This window comes from Haliaeetus albicilla, chromosome 19 (genome assembly GCF_947461875.1).
Source record: "Haliaeetus albicilla chromosome 19, bHalAlb1.1, whole genome shotgun sequence".
NCBI lineage: Eukaryota > Metazoa > Chordata > Aves > Accipitriformes > Accipitridae > Haliaeetus > Haliaeetus albicilla.
The window spans coordinates 21657302-21671297 of NC_091501.1; the positions used below are offsets into that span (position 1 = coordinate 21657302).

General features: G+C 43.0%; 1 protein-coding gene across 1 annotated transcript in view; it reads right to left on the reverse strand.

Annotated features, from left to right (window-relative positions):
- Nucleotides 1-825: 825 nt before the first annotated feature.
- The window catches only part of LOC104317169 (ovostatin), a 33286-nt gene continuing 20115 nt past the window's right edge, over nt 826-13996 (reverse strand). The window contains exons 23-35 of the mRNA XM_069806748.1: nt 13888-13971; nt 12735-12911; nt 12343-12424; nt 11288-11444; nt 10745-10819; nt 9273-9438; nt 8019-8239; nt 7361-7576; nt 7096-7220; nt 6811-6901; nt 4350-4421; nt 2995-3097; nt 826-2031 (exon numbers count right to left, since the gene is read on the reverse strand). Of these exons, the coding sequence (XP_069662849.1) occupies nt 1979-2031; nt 2995-3097; nt 4350-4421; nt 6811-6901; nt 7096-7220; nt 7361-7576; nt 8019-8239; nt 9273-9438; nt 10745-10819; nt 11288-11444; nt 12343-12424; nt 12735-12911; nt 13888-13971 (1622 nt within the window). The 3' untranslated portion in view covers nt 826-1978. The remainder of the gene's footprint in view (nt 2032-2994; nt 3098-4349; nt 4422-6810; nt 6902-7095; nt 7221-7360; nt 7577-8018; nt 8240-9272; nt 9439-10744; nt 10820-11287; nt 11445-12342; nt 12425-12734; nt 12912-13887; nt 13972-13996) is intronic.

Genomic DNA, 13996 nt, shown 5'->3' on the forward strand with positions numbered 1-13996 from the left:
TTTGGGGGATGATAGGTTATATTTTTACAGCTTTCACGTAAAATGTCCTTCATTTCTTTCTCTCCCACCCCTTGGGTCTTTCCTCAGGGAACCTCCTGGATGACTTCCTTTTACAGTGCAATGAAGGACCCATGTGTGATTGCTTTTGGTGACACGGAGAACTAACATTTAGTAAACTGTTTGGAACTGCAGCAGTAAGTGCAGTGCAGACCTGATGGACAGGTCTGTCTGCAGGTCTGGATGTCTTCTGTTGCCTGAGTCATGCATCTCGATACACTGGTCACGGTTGGACCTCATCTTACAGAGCTTGCATCCCTCAGGCCAGTGCTGAGGTCCTGGGAAGACAGCGGAGATTCTTCCTTTGCAGCTGTCTCCTGCTTTGAGTTGCAGGTTTCTACTGGGTGGTTCTGCTTAGAACAGGAGGTCTCAGTTAATGCCCTCCACAGGTCCCTCCCAAAACACCATTTATCTGCTTCTACAGCTCCCGAATTACTTTTGCATATTTTTGGGATTACATGGAGCCTGTGGGTCTCTATCTTGGCTGCCTCTTAGCACAAAGGTTCCTGCACTGCTGGGTGCAGTAGGATTAGTTTCGCCTGAGCCATCTCTGGGCAAGCCTGACACCCCGCTGAACAGAGCTCTCGGGGTGTAGGAAGGGCTGCTCCTCTCCTACCACCTCCTGTGTTATCGTGAGATCTGTCTCACAGCAGGCACGTTGCCGTTGAGTAAAGTGTTTGTAGGAATCAAAATCTGCTTTGAGAAGCCTACTTTCATGATAAATCAGCTAGTATCTTCCAAGACTGTAACTAAGACTATGTCTAACATTCCAACTGAAGGAACAGGAGCTCAATGATAGGATTCAATGAGCAGATGTCTGCTCAGATTGTTACGGATATTCAGTTGGTTTCTGTGTCCTTCCACCAGTGTGATCTAGTCAGGATGAAGGTCATGCCAGGTCGCTGCAGACTGTGAGGGACAGTAGCCACAGTGCTGTCTGTCTGCTGTATCTAAATGCAGAAAGCAAGACAGCAAATGTCTTGTACTTTGCTACTCCATCACAAGCTCCGTGTGGCTCTCTTTATTTTTCACTCCCTCCAAGTCTTCTCATTTTTCTCCGTCCAAGGGCTCCATTGGATACACCATTCCTCCCTAACCACTTTTCAAAGAGTTTCTGTGTTTCAGCTCTCTAGCTTCTCCCACCATTAGGCTTTGGGTAGAAAGCTTCCATCACATAGGCCAGGGCCCCGATCCTGTCTGTGCCACAAGATGTCACTGATGTCAGCGTGTCATTGTAATTGGTTGCCCTGTCCAAGGTATGAATTTTTTTAGCTTATGAAATACCTCACAGCACCCATTTCTAGATACAAGAAGGAGTGGAGACTGGGACAAATAGCATTGCCATTAGAAGGTTTTATTACAAAGAACAGTAAAATATGAGATGTTAATCTGAAAAAACCCCTTTCTTTCTAAATAGAGTCAAAAACTGCATAAAAGTTGCCTTCCTGTAACTAGAATTCTGATACCTTTAAATGATTCAGTTCAGTCACTGAAAAAGGTGAGGATCAAAGTAATTTCTTCAGAATCTTCCTTCAGGATAAATGGAAAGACCAAAACAAATAAAATCTACAGAAGCAGCAGCAGCAGATTATTCTCCTAATCTTGGATTTTTTAAGAGGAATCTGTGGCCAAGAGTACACGTTTCAGGAGTTTACCTCTAGACAAAGCTCTCACTGGAATATATGTAATGAGTTTCCAAAAAGCTGGATGGTCATGGTTTACAATTGCACAGTATCTCCCTTGTTAGGAAAAGCACTTTATCTGGAGTTTCTGATCCACCCTGACCCAAGCTCTTTTGAAGTGTGGGCCAGAATGGGTCATTGCCCTCCCAGAAACAACCAAGTCTCTTAGCCTCTTCTTCCTCTACAAATGCTTGCCTGATACCTTCTGAACCATTACCTCTTCTGGCATATATCTAATTTCAGCTGGAAGGTGGGGAGCAGGGTGTTGTGTATTCTGCGAGGGCATATTCATCTGGAAAGAAGAAAGAAAGTGAGAGTGAGAAATCATTCTGACCCCAATCCACGTGTGCCTGTGATTAACACATTATGAACCAGATTTTGTGGTAGTCTTCCAGTTGTGAAGGCACCCAGTTGCAGGGCTGCACAGTCAGAGCCCAATGCTCTCCTCTGCCGTGTTTGTGAGGACACAACATTGCTGTGACCACACAAGATGTGGATCAGGTGGCAGAACATGCACTCCAGAGTCAGTTCTCTGGATACTGCTACTTATCTGCTAGGATGCAGTTCCCAAAGGTTGTGCCAAGTTTGAGAAAAGCACAGGGGAACCTCAGCCACAGTTTTGATAACGTAAGTTCCACAACTGGGTAATGTCTGATGCAGTTGTAGTTCCTTGAGGCCAGATCGAGAACGGTGGTCATGCACTTAATTTTCTAGTTAGGTGCTTAAACTCCTCTTGAGTTCAGTGGGACTGTCATTCCTACTGAAGTATTTAAATTCCACTAAGGAAGAGTTCTTTGACTGCAGCCTACTATGGCAATACAAAGCAAAAATAGGAGATAACCCAGATCAGGGAAGTCAGAAACACTGCTGCCTTTGAGTTATTGATTTTAACCATCATGTTCAAACTGTGGAAAGAAAGTGGAACCACACTTCTTTCTGTATGTAGCTTGTAAGAAAGCAACTCGTGATGTATCACTTTCTAATCTGCTTCATGTTGAAATGAAGGAAGAAATGGAAAGACAGGGGTGCAGAAACTGTCTGTGCTCTACAAATCCTTTGCAGTCTGGTAATCAAAAGCAGCAGAACTCCTAGCTTGCTCTCCACTTGTCTCTCCTAACAAAAGCAGCAAATGCAGAAAAGTGAAGAGAAGCTTGCACAGAAAGCGCAAGGGAAAATATGCCGTCTGCACCTTGTAAATGCTGAGATCAATCCTTTGATTTCACAGGTTTTGCTCTGGCCTAGTGAGGTCACCTACCTGTTTCGTAGTAATCGTAGATATGTACTGGCACTGGTTTGATATCTGAGACTGGCAAGCTTTGCTCCACACTGAAGGAGAAGTTGATATCCTTCCGGGAGACCTGGAAATGGCAAGACAAGAAAATGCATCAGACTTTCTTTTCATATGTACCCCTGAGGCTAAGGTTGAACAGCTGCTTTTCTGGGTCAGACTGGGTGACAAAGTGCCATTCTACAGTTCTCTCCAGACTGTAAACTTGATGTCAAATCAGATAATTATTTAAAAGCTGTTGCTAAATATGTTTTGTTGCTAATATTGTGTGCTATTTTCTTTCTTCCTCTTCGTATTTTCATTGACAATTACCCCAACCTTTCTGTGGTTTCTGTGGCTTTCAGCACATCACCATTCATCCTGCCACTGAAAGTTGCTGTTAGTTTGTTTCCTTGCCTTTTCCCAGCTAAAATCACCATCAGTACCCCTATGACTCTTCTCCCCACTTTTCTCTCATTAATCACTTTGAACCCAAGATCTCCATCCTTCCCTGTGCTTCTGTTCCTCATTCCACACTCTTGCAGCCAAAAGTCCCAAACTTTCCTCAGCTTCTCAAGCTTTCTCTTGCATGCCTGGGACTGTGCCCCTGCTCGCTTCTCCCTTTGTCCTTGTTTTTATCTTGCTGACCTCTTTATAGGAATGGAGCTATGGATAGGGGCTCTGGAGAACTTTCTGCATCACTGGTGCCCTGCTGGGTAAACTTTTCACATCTCAACATCTCAGCTTCTCTGTGAATTCAGAATACTGACTCCAATCTTCCTTATTAGATCCTTGGAGACCGACTAATAAAAATGACTGTTTGAGAGGTAGATATCATTACTTTTTGCTTCCTCTCTCCTTCCCTTCTTGGTATTTTAAGATCCCGTGTGTTTTGATTTTCATCTTTCTCCTCTCTTATTCCCTTTATTAATGTCATGGATATGGGAGGACTATTCTTTTCATACAGAAATCTCTCTAAAAGGGAGGAGATGATACTGACTCCCTGTAAAGCACTGTCAGAACAACTGATGAGTAGCATCACTTAGAGGCTGAGCAATATTATGTAGACTGGGAACTGTTGCAATATGGAATGCAACTTAGCTTTGTTTGTGAAATGCTATTTAATCATACAGCATTCTTCACAAAAAGTAATAAATGCGTAACTCTTCACTGTAGACTACAACTACTGTGTATATATAATTGATGTTGGACTGAGTGGAGTCCCTTTACGTCTTTAAAACATGCGTATTGCTAATTTGCTACTAATGAGATCTTTCTTTTATCTGGGAGCCTGTTTTAAACTTCCAATTCAATAAAACCAAAAAGAAAACTCACAGACTTACCTTCTGAAGGTAGAAGAGGATGTGGTTGTTCTTGATGTCTACACGATCCACAACGGAATTCTGGTACTGAACCTTTAAATAAGGCAAATGATGGCAGTGTTAACACAGGAGACTTGCCAAGGAGACTTACAAATGACGATTCGGCAGCAAAATGCGTTTACAGGGGCTGCCGCTGCTCCTCTTGTGCCACCCCGCCATCTCGTGGCCAAAATAAGAAATGCACACTGAGTAAGTTCACCACCTGACGAGGGCAAACCGATCACTACGGTAATAAGCAGTTTTATCAGCTTTGGCGTGTGTGACTTTTATCATTAACTTAAGACTGCTCTCACTTCAGTGAGAATTTACAGTTACACGACCATTTCTGCAGCTCAGGCTGACTTACTTGCTAGTCCATTGTGTATTTTAAAAAACAAAAGTTTAAAAAGAGTTTAGAAAAGCATATGAGGAAAATTATTTTACTATAAAAACACACAAACCCAAAATATTTCAAATGTTAAAGACCAGCAATTTTTTCCCAAGTACATATAAAGAGGAGTAGGATTCCAAACAGTGTAACATCTCAATGGAAAAATCTTCCAAAGAAAAGTTATGAATTTCATACAGTTCTAGGCAAAAAAGAAATTCAGGCTGGAACGCTGAATGATTATAAATGCACCAAGCTATGAGCAGGCTCTACAATGAATTGCATTCTTCTTTTTATCTACTTGGAGATTGCAGTCCATGGCCTGAAGATAATGCATCCCTTGCAGAACCTAAATTGCACTAGGAACTGTAATGAGGTGCTTATCAGTGCTCTGCCCAGCATTGTCATCATCATGACCAAATTTCTGGATAGTAAAGGAAGAGCAATACACACTTGGTTTGTTAAACCGTGCTGTAGAGGAAGGAAGAACCATGTCAAAGGGATAACATTGCAAAATGTCCATTTGAGCACTTTAACTGCGGCAGAAGTATTCCTTACAGAGATTCTGTTGGGTTCTGTGATTAGAGACTCATACACACAAACACGAAGGAGCGCAGGGAAACGCCAGCAACCTGAGCAGAGCCACCGCAGCACTTAAGGGGAGTGCTGCCTGCAGGGGCCCAGGGCTGAGTGCGGGATGCTGGCACTCAAGAAAGGATGGTTAGGGGAAGAATCAGAAGTAACAAAGGATAAAGTCCAATTGGGAGAAAAAAGGGTGGAAAATGGGATAAAAGGGGCTGTTTGTACATAAACTTGTCTGGCCGTACCCTGCACCTGGTCACCACATTCTCTCCTGCCTTCTTATTAAACTCTGTTCCTGACTATTTTCCTGGGTGAGGGGCTCTCTGTTCCGTGTGCATGTGTGTACGGAGTGCCAGCCACTGAAGAGGGGACCACAGATCACAGGAACGTGTATCTGGCATGCTAGCATCTTGAGACACCAGACTTCAGGCTTGTTGTGTGGGGCTGTGTATGTCAGTGTGTGGTTGCTAGTGACTAGCTGGTGTGTGAGTTAAGTGGCTTGGTAGCCAGCTGCTGAAGCAGGCACTAGTCTGGGCCAAATATCGAAGGTACCAGAGGATCTGAGTCAGCTCCCAGAGGGACCATGAGGTCCGAGCCTCTTACTGGAGAGACCATAAGGTCTTGGGGGCACATACTGGCTGGACTATTGGGCTAGACCAGCTAGCGGAGACTCATTTGTGTGTGTGTCTGTATGAGGCAACTGGGACACCAGGGGATCCAAGCTCAGCTGCTGCAGAGACTGCATCTCTGAGGCTGGTTACTGGGGGTACCCACCATGCCTATGTGTGGGTGCTGGGGGGCTTGGTTCCAGCCACTGGAGTGGGGCTGCGGCCCCAAGGGTGCATGTGTCCAGGTACCAGTGACTGGGTAGAACAAGGATCCAGGGGCAGGTACTGGGCAGACTGAGTGTCTGCCTGAGGTTAGCTACCAGAGTGATCCACATTGTGTATTTGCATGTATATATGTACGTGTGTATACACACATATATATATATATATATTTATTTATCTTTTCCACAAATGAGCTTTCAGTCTGATCAGCCAGAAAGGGGAACAGGATAAGGCCATTTGTGCTATCTGTGTTTTTGTAAGTACTGTCTTTTCTGTCTCTGTTGATCTGTATGGCCAGTCGTGTATATATGTATATATTTATATATGTATATACATATATATGTATAGTGTGCATGTCTGTCTATTGGGAGTACACACTCAGCCTTGCTGTTGGCTGGGCATGGGGATATGAAGCTGCAGCAGTCTCACCTCTGTTGGGCTACTGGATCTGGCAATCAGATCCTAACAGATTTGTCTTCAGTAGATGAACAGCTAGAAGTCAGAGACACAGAGTATGTGACAGAAGTCTATGCCCAGGGACTTTGCAGAATTCCCGTGGAGCTCCAATTTACTAACCAAAGACTGTTTTTATCAACTTCCTATGTTTTGGGGGTTTACCACTCACTTTGCTCCCATTCTTTACCTTTTCCAGGGAAGATCTTACAGGAACAAAACCCGAGAGCATCTTCACATCAATAATAGCCATATTGGAGACTTTGCGGTTTCCTGTGTAACTAAAATGAGAAAAGTTCTGTTAGTCTGGTTTGCAAATGGAGAGGAGACCACTGAATGACATTTTCAGCTCCCAGTGATCCTGTTTGTCTTCCTGCGGCTGCACAGTAGCAGTTAACTGCCTGTACTTAAAACTTTCCTTGGATGCTTTACCAAACTGTGAATGCAAGGTGGTAGGTCAAGAAGAAGAAGTTACCTGGCAGAGAGGACAAGGTCAAACTTTGGTGGGAAGTTGCTTGTGCAGGATACATTGGCTGGCTGTACGGAGAGAGAAAATCCTGCAACTTTTTTTGGCAAATGGACGTTGTATCTCAGGGTGGTCTAAAAGAGATGGGAAGCGTGAGATGGTCACAGACTTGCAGGCTTCTGTGGCTTTGGCATGAGGAATGGAGAGGAGTGAGGTATGGGGGACCCCCTGCTTAGTTCTCAGAGGGGTGGTGCTGAGTTTTGGGCTTGCTTACCTGCAGGTAGACACAGCCAGTGCCATTCACTTCCACGCTGTAATTCCCTGGAATAGTGGGTAAGGAAGCCTGCTGCAGTAAGAAGCGGTTCTTGTCATTCACCTGGAAAGTCTTACTGGGGGACTCCATGAAGTTGACTTTGACTGTGTTAAGACTGTTTTTAGAGAAGGTGAGGTATCCATACTGGGCTAAAGCTTGGAGAGCAACAACAGTGTCCTGAAAAGAACATGATCCCTAATTAGATAGATAGCCAGCTGTAAGATGGTGCATGAGATTAGCACAGCTCCTATTTCCCTGATGTTTTGTCAGTGCTTATAAATGGAGGGGGACTTTGCAAACAGCTAAGGAGACAAGATAGACATTCTAGGGCAATAGATTTGAATTATCCCAGGAAACCTGGGATAATGCTGTGTCAACAGTGACTGCTGTCTACAGCTAACTTGAAACTCAGGAAAGTTCCCATTTCCTAAAACTAAAATATGTATGAATTTGCATATGAAGAGCATGATGTGCCCTGACAAGGAGACTTATCCAAGCACCATTTATCAAACATTATTCAAACAAATATGCAGCCAGGAAGATAGGTCATACTATTGAGATCCAGCTTGCAGGCTGGACTGCTCTCAGAAGCTTTCTTTTTACCACACCCACTTGTTACCTGGCTGGAGGAGAAACCTCCATATGGGTTCTGTTGTTTGACAAGCCAGTGCACAATGCGAGAAATGTAAGATAGGTCTTCCGCAGAGAGTTCGGCTTTGTTGAGCAAAGCCAGAAGCACATAGCTGGTCATTTCAATCTCAGCAGAAGGGGCGCGGGAATAGGAGACAGGGAAATGTTCTGCTGGTGGCTTATTTTCTCTTTGCCAATGAACTGAGCCACCTGAAAACAGAAAAGTGGGGTGTAAAAAGCATGGAAAAATTACTTGCTGGTTAATTCACTACAGTATCACGTGGGAGATAGGCATACAATTCCCTCTCTGCCTTTACCCAAAAGCTTTTTCAGCTACAAGTGTCCTGAACCGGGTAAGTTTTAGTTCCAAGATGGAAAAGAAAACAGGAAAGGTTGGGAAGGGAATTAATAAAAGGGGGCTGTATAAGTCAAAACAGGGTTGAAGGAAAGGCGGTGCAGCAGAAGGATGCTAAGGCAGTTGCGGACTGGAGCACATGGCATAGTCAAGGGCACTGGGTTGTTCAGCCTGTAGAAGAGGTGGCTGATGGGGAAATGTCCTGGGTTCGGCTGGGATGGAGTTAATTTTCACAGGAAGCTGGGAGGAGGCACAGCCAGGACAGCTGACCTGAACTAGCCAAGGGGATATTCCATACCATGTCATGCTCAGTATCTAACTGGGGAGTGGACTGGGGGGTATTGCAGCAGGGGAAGGGGCAGAGCGTCGGGTTCTGGGTGGTGAGCAATTGCCTTGTGCATTACTCGCTTTGTATGTTCGTTTATTAGTATTATTGTTATTATTGTTTCTTCTCTCCCTGTGCTGTCCCAGTAAACTGTCCTTATCTCAACATGTGAGGTTCTACCTTTTTCTTTTCCCTCTGATTCTCCTGCCCATCCCGCAGGAGCAGGTGGAGGTGAGCAAGTGACCTTGTAGTGCTTTGTTGCTGGCTGGGGTTAAACCACGACACGAAACTAGGTACAATGTTCCACTACCTTGGACCGAGACTTCCAGGGGTCTCTCCCCAACTACATTATTTCATAATTCTAAGAAAATCAGGCCACAGCTCAATCTTTCGTGAAGCCAAAAGAGACAGAGAAGTTTGTAAAGATAAATTCAGTAGCATAGCAGGCATGAAATGGGAAGGGAGCAGCATGAATGAGAAAACTCTACCTCAGAACAGCTCACATCATACCACAGGCCATTCCACCAGCTGTATTGCCTGTATCGTGGCCATACTGCACTTACCATCTCTGGTAGCTGCCTTGTCCAGCTTCTCAAGGAAGAATTGGCATCTTTGCTCTTTGTCAGCTAATCCATAAGCATAGGCAAAGAGGGCCTGGTTATACAGGTTGTGGACCCCATTGCCAAAGGCAGTCTCCAAACAGTTCATGCCACTTTGAATGACAGGATGCTAGTAAAGCAAAACATAGTAGGGTTGTCAGGTACTTGGATTTGTGTCTCAGCTTCTCTTTAAATACTTCCATCACTGTTTAAGCTGCCATTACTGTCCCTTCATGCTAAAAATATACATTATCCATGGCATGTTTAAGGGCCTGCAGTGTGTACCTTGTAAAAAATGCCCTTCTAGTGGTGCTGCCTTTTATCAGCATTTATTTAGAGGCAGCATGGCCAGACTAACAGAGCACTGGTTCTTTTCCTGACTTGCAAGATGACCTTATGCAGGTGAATCCTTTGTGCCTTGGTTGCTTTAGCTCTAAAATGTGGATCATTTTTACAGAACTATGCAAAGTGTATTGAGACCTCATTATGAAGGATGAAGCAGACTCTCTCAGATGGATGTTATTACTCATTTGCTAGCTATAGCTATCAAGATAACTCTTCAGCCCTTTTAGCCTTACAGACTATGTTTGTGAGCTCTGCTTCAGCTCAGACATCACCAACACACTACTAACCATATCCTGCCTATGCAACTTCACTATAGAGGTGGCCCCAGTTTTGGAGATTCTTATGAAGATACTGGGAACTAAATTCATGTTGCTGAAGAACTATTTGGTTCTGCACAATGTTTTTATCCTGCCAGTCTCAGGTACTTAAATGATGCCCCACACCACAGTATCTGAGGGACCTGCAAAACTCACCATGCCTAGAACATATTTGTCAGATTGGGAACAATTCTCATCTTCCCCATTTTACAAAGAACAAAGTCAGCAAAGAACCAGGGTTTCAAGGATATGCAGGAGTATATTACAGAGAACAGAACTCAACTCTCATTCCCCCGTGCCTAGTATTGCAACCAGCAGCTCATCATTTCCTTCCATTATTAACAATGACATAGGGAAATGGAAACACAGCTTGGGTTTAAATGCACAGAGAGAGTTTGTAGGACTGAAGATTTGGATAGCTTGGACTTTGGACTGGGCAAATTTAGAGAAAATTCCAGACTGAACTCTGGATGGAGTGGGCAAATTCAATCTGGATTTTGCACCTACATAGACTACCATTCTTTAACACAAACAGACTCCTTGGGGATTTTTCAAGTTAATCCATAGGAACTAGATACATAACTATTTGTAACACTTATCAAGTACTTATAGCAACTGCAGGGTTCTAGAAACAGATTTCCTCAGCTGACCCTACCATCCTACAATCAGTATTCACCACACAGTTAAAGAATATGCATGTGAGGACTATGACTTGTGCACTGTTTGACAAATGGCTGACTGGACTAATAGAGCGTAACAGCATCAAACACCTACCGCAGCAGAGTGTCCAGCCTCCAGCAACGCTGCCACAACGTAGGCTGTGAGTGAATATTCACCACCTTCTTCACCCTGAAGAAAAAACAAGCAAAGAACAGGTCAGTACAGATGTCCCAGAAAGAAACAAAATATGAATTAATTCATAGTTCAGATACTAGTTAGATTTGGGATCCGAAGTAATTTCTGTCTCCCACTATGCATAGGAACAAGAAAGATCAAGTTCACTCAGGATAAAGCCAAAATTATTTCACGCGTTTTCTTGGCTTTTGCACATATGCAATAAAGCAGATTATAGCCTGTGAGCTGAACACACATAATGCAGTGGTGGAAAATAAAACCTGAGATTTCTGACTCTGAAAGTTCTACTTGTTTCTACCTCATCATCAATAGCAGACATAAGAATCATGCCCTGCTGAAAGACACGAGAGAACAGTATTAGGAAGAGCAAGGGTGTGGTGATAAGCTTGCGCCCAGCAGAAATGATCCAAATCAATCCTGATGACAGGACTGGAAGTTTGGGACTATACTTGTCTTGGTTACCTTCAAAGCGTTGTTGAAATGTGAACCAGCATTTTCAAAGCAGCCATCTGACTTCTGTTTGCTTGCCAGCCAGATCAAAGTTTGAGACTGGACATTGTCATCAATGTAGATGTAGCGTTTGGCTTGTGCAAATGACTTGTACACAAAGGCAGTGAGCCTGCAGGTGAGCCAGAAACAGACAGCAGGTTAGGTGTGAACAAGACAAAGAAGGTTTACCAGCAACTGGTTTTGCATAGAAAATGACATAAAATGAACTCCATAATGTCTGAGGTAAAAGAAACAAGTGGTTTGTAAGTTTTAAATAAGTAAGATAGTTAAAATTCTGATATTAAAAACTGACCTGATGTTTCTCCATTACTGTGCTGAAACTATTCTTTCAGAGCAGGGGTAAAGTATAGACACAGCTTGATGATTGATAATAGTAATTTCTAATCTTTATTTATAGAATTATGAAATAAACTAGGTGGGAAGCGACCTCTGGAAGTCTCCAGTCCAACCACCTGCTTAAACTAGGGCTGACTTCAAAGCTCTGTCAGGTTGCTCAGTCTCTTGTCCAATCATGCTGTGAAAATCTCCGGGGACAGAGATATCCACATCCTCTCTGGGCATTTGTCGCAGTGCTGCAGCCTTATTTTGGGGATTTTTTTTTTTTTCCTTCTACCCAGTTGGAGTTTCCCCTGTTGCAGCTTGAGTAAGGACAAATTCTTGTCCTTACTCTGTGCACCGCTGGCAAGAGTCTGACTCTGTCTTTTCTACAGTCTCCACCTAGGTAGCGGAAAGCTTTACCTAGGTTCCTCATTAGCCTCCTCTTCTACAGGCTGAACAAATTAATTTCTTTCAGCCTCCCTTTGAACATTATGTACTCCAGCCGCCAGTCTTCTTATCATCCTTTTGTTACACTCTCTCCAGTTTATGAATGTCTCCTTTACTAGGTGATCCATATTAATTGAGCTATGTCCATTTAGTCTATTAAAAATAAGAATCCCTTAATACTTTGATCATTTTTTCAAAGCCTAAAGACATGGACTAGGGAAATAGAAAGTACCATCTCTTACCATACACTCCCTTCCCTATCTCGCCTGCCAAAGGAGCTGTAGGATCCATCCTGGTGTTTGTATGATAGCTGTTTTTGGTACCCTGAAAACACAAAAAAGATGACATATTTTCTAATCACAGAAAAGGACTAATTCTGTTGTTTATTCAACTGAAGCAGTAAGACTTCTGGATTTAATATTCAGTAATGTATGTCTGGTGAATAATGTCAGCCACTAGGTATTCTAGCTGCTTTTGGTCCTGGAAGTACAGCAATGCTTCTTTGGGGAGCATTGCCTGCTCCTGTGCAATAAACACAGTGCTAGAATTCAGAGATCAGTGTTCACCGTGTAGAGCTTTAGAGTTCAATGCACACAATCAAAATATTAGATGGAAGAATCTGAAAGCCTCCCACCTGTGGATAAGTATCCAGTACCCTTGATTCTAATCTCTTCAGTCAGCTGCCCAGTCTTATTCAGATAATCCAGGGCATAGATGTTGGGTGTGAACAAGACCATGTTCTGTTCTCCACAGCCATAAGGCATGTGGAGGAGGTTCTCCATGTTCCTCAGGGCTGTACCCAAAATATCTCCTGAAGAATGAAAGACATAAGAAGTTAGTCAGTTCAAACACGTTTTTATTACACAGAATTATACATTGCTTTATATTACCCTATGAATCCAAGGGCAATGACCAATATAGAGTAATCACAGTAACCAAAGACACAGCTTAGAAGAAAGGCTGAAATGCCCCCCCCCCCCATTTTTTTTTTTAAATTTTGATGGTGGACACCTGGGAGAAACTGAGAATCTGAGAAAAAACTGAGCACCGATACTGGCTGACATGGCTTCTAAGAAACAGCCGTGAACCCTTAGAAGGGTTAGACTTCCCTGCCCTTTACAACCTGCTTCCCGTTTCGTGTGTACATGTGAGAATGTGTGGGGTACGGTGCTAGTGGGCTACAGAGGCTGTATTGCACAGTATGAGCACACCTCACACTGATCCAGGCATGCAAAACCACTGTGTTTAGAAAGCAATCTGAGTTCAGAACCTCAAAAAATTTTCACTGAACTGTCAGTCTTAATAATGACTTTAAGATTAGTAGAGTTGATAGGGACTTGAAAGTCTTATTCTATGGGAATTTATTGACTGAAAAATATTTTTCATTATGCAAAAGCATAAATTTGAAATTATTCAGTCAGTAATGTTCTGAAGTCTTCTTTCCAAGAAATCAAAATAATTTTTTTTCAAAGATCTCTGCCTTATCTTACTTTTCAGCTGAATTAACTGCTTTACTATACAGAATAGGATTTGCTAATGCAATATAATCTGAAATGCAATGCAAGTTGAAATAATTTTACTGTTTTGTCCTGTTTTGATATGAGAGAATTCTGAGCAATTTTTGTCTTTCTGTGCCATTTTGCAAAGTAGGAAACGTTTCCTCTAAAATCAAGATTAAGTATTTCCTCAATTTTACATTAGTTTTGCATGTGTATACATGATGGCACTTAGTGCAGCACAGGAGAAATGCCATTTACTTTTGTTTTTGGTCTAAGTTCTAAACTTACCAATGACAGAAAAATAAGCTCTGGCTGATCCCTGCACTAGGTTCCTTGGCAGGCTGAGAGACACTGGTTCAGAAATCATTATGCCTGATGAGAAAACGTAACAACAAGA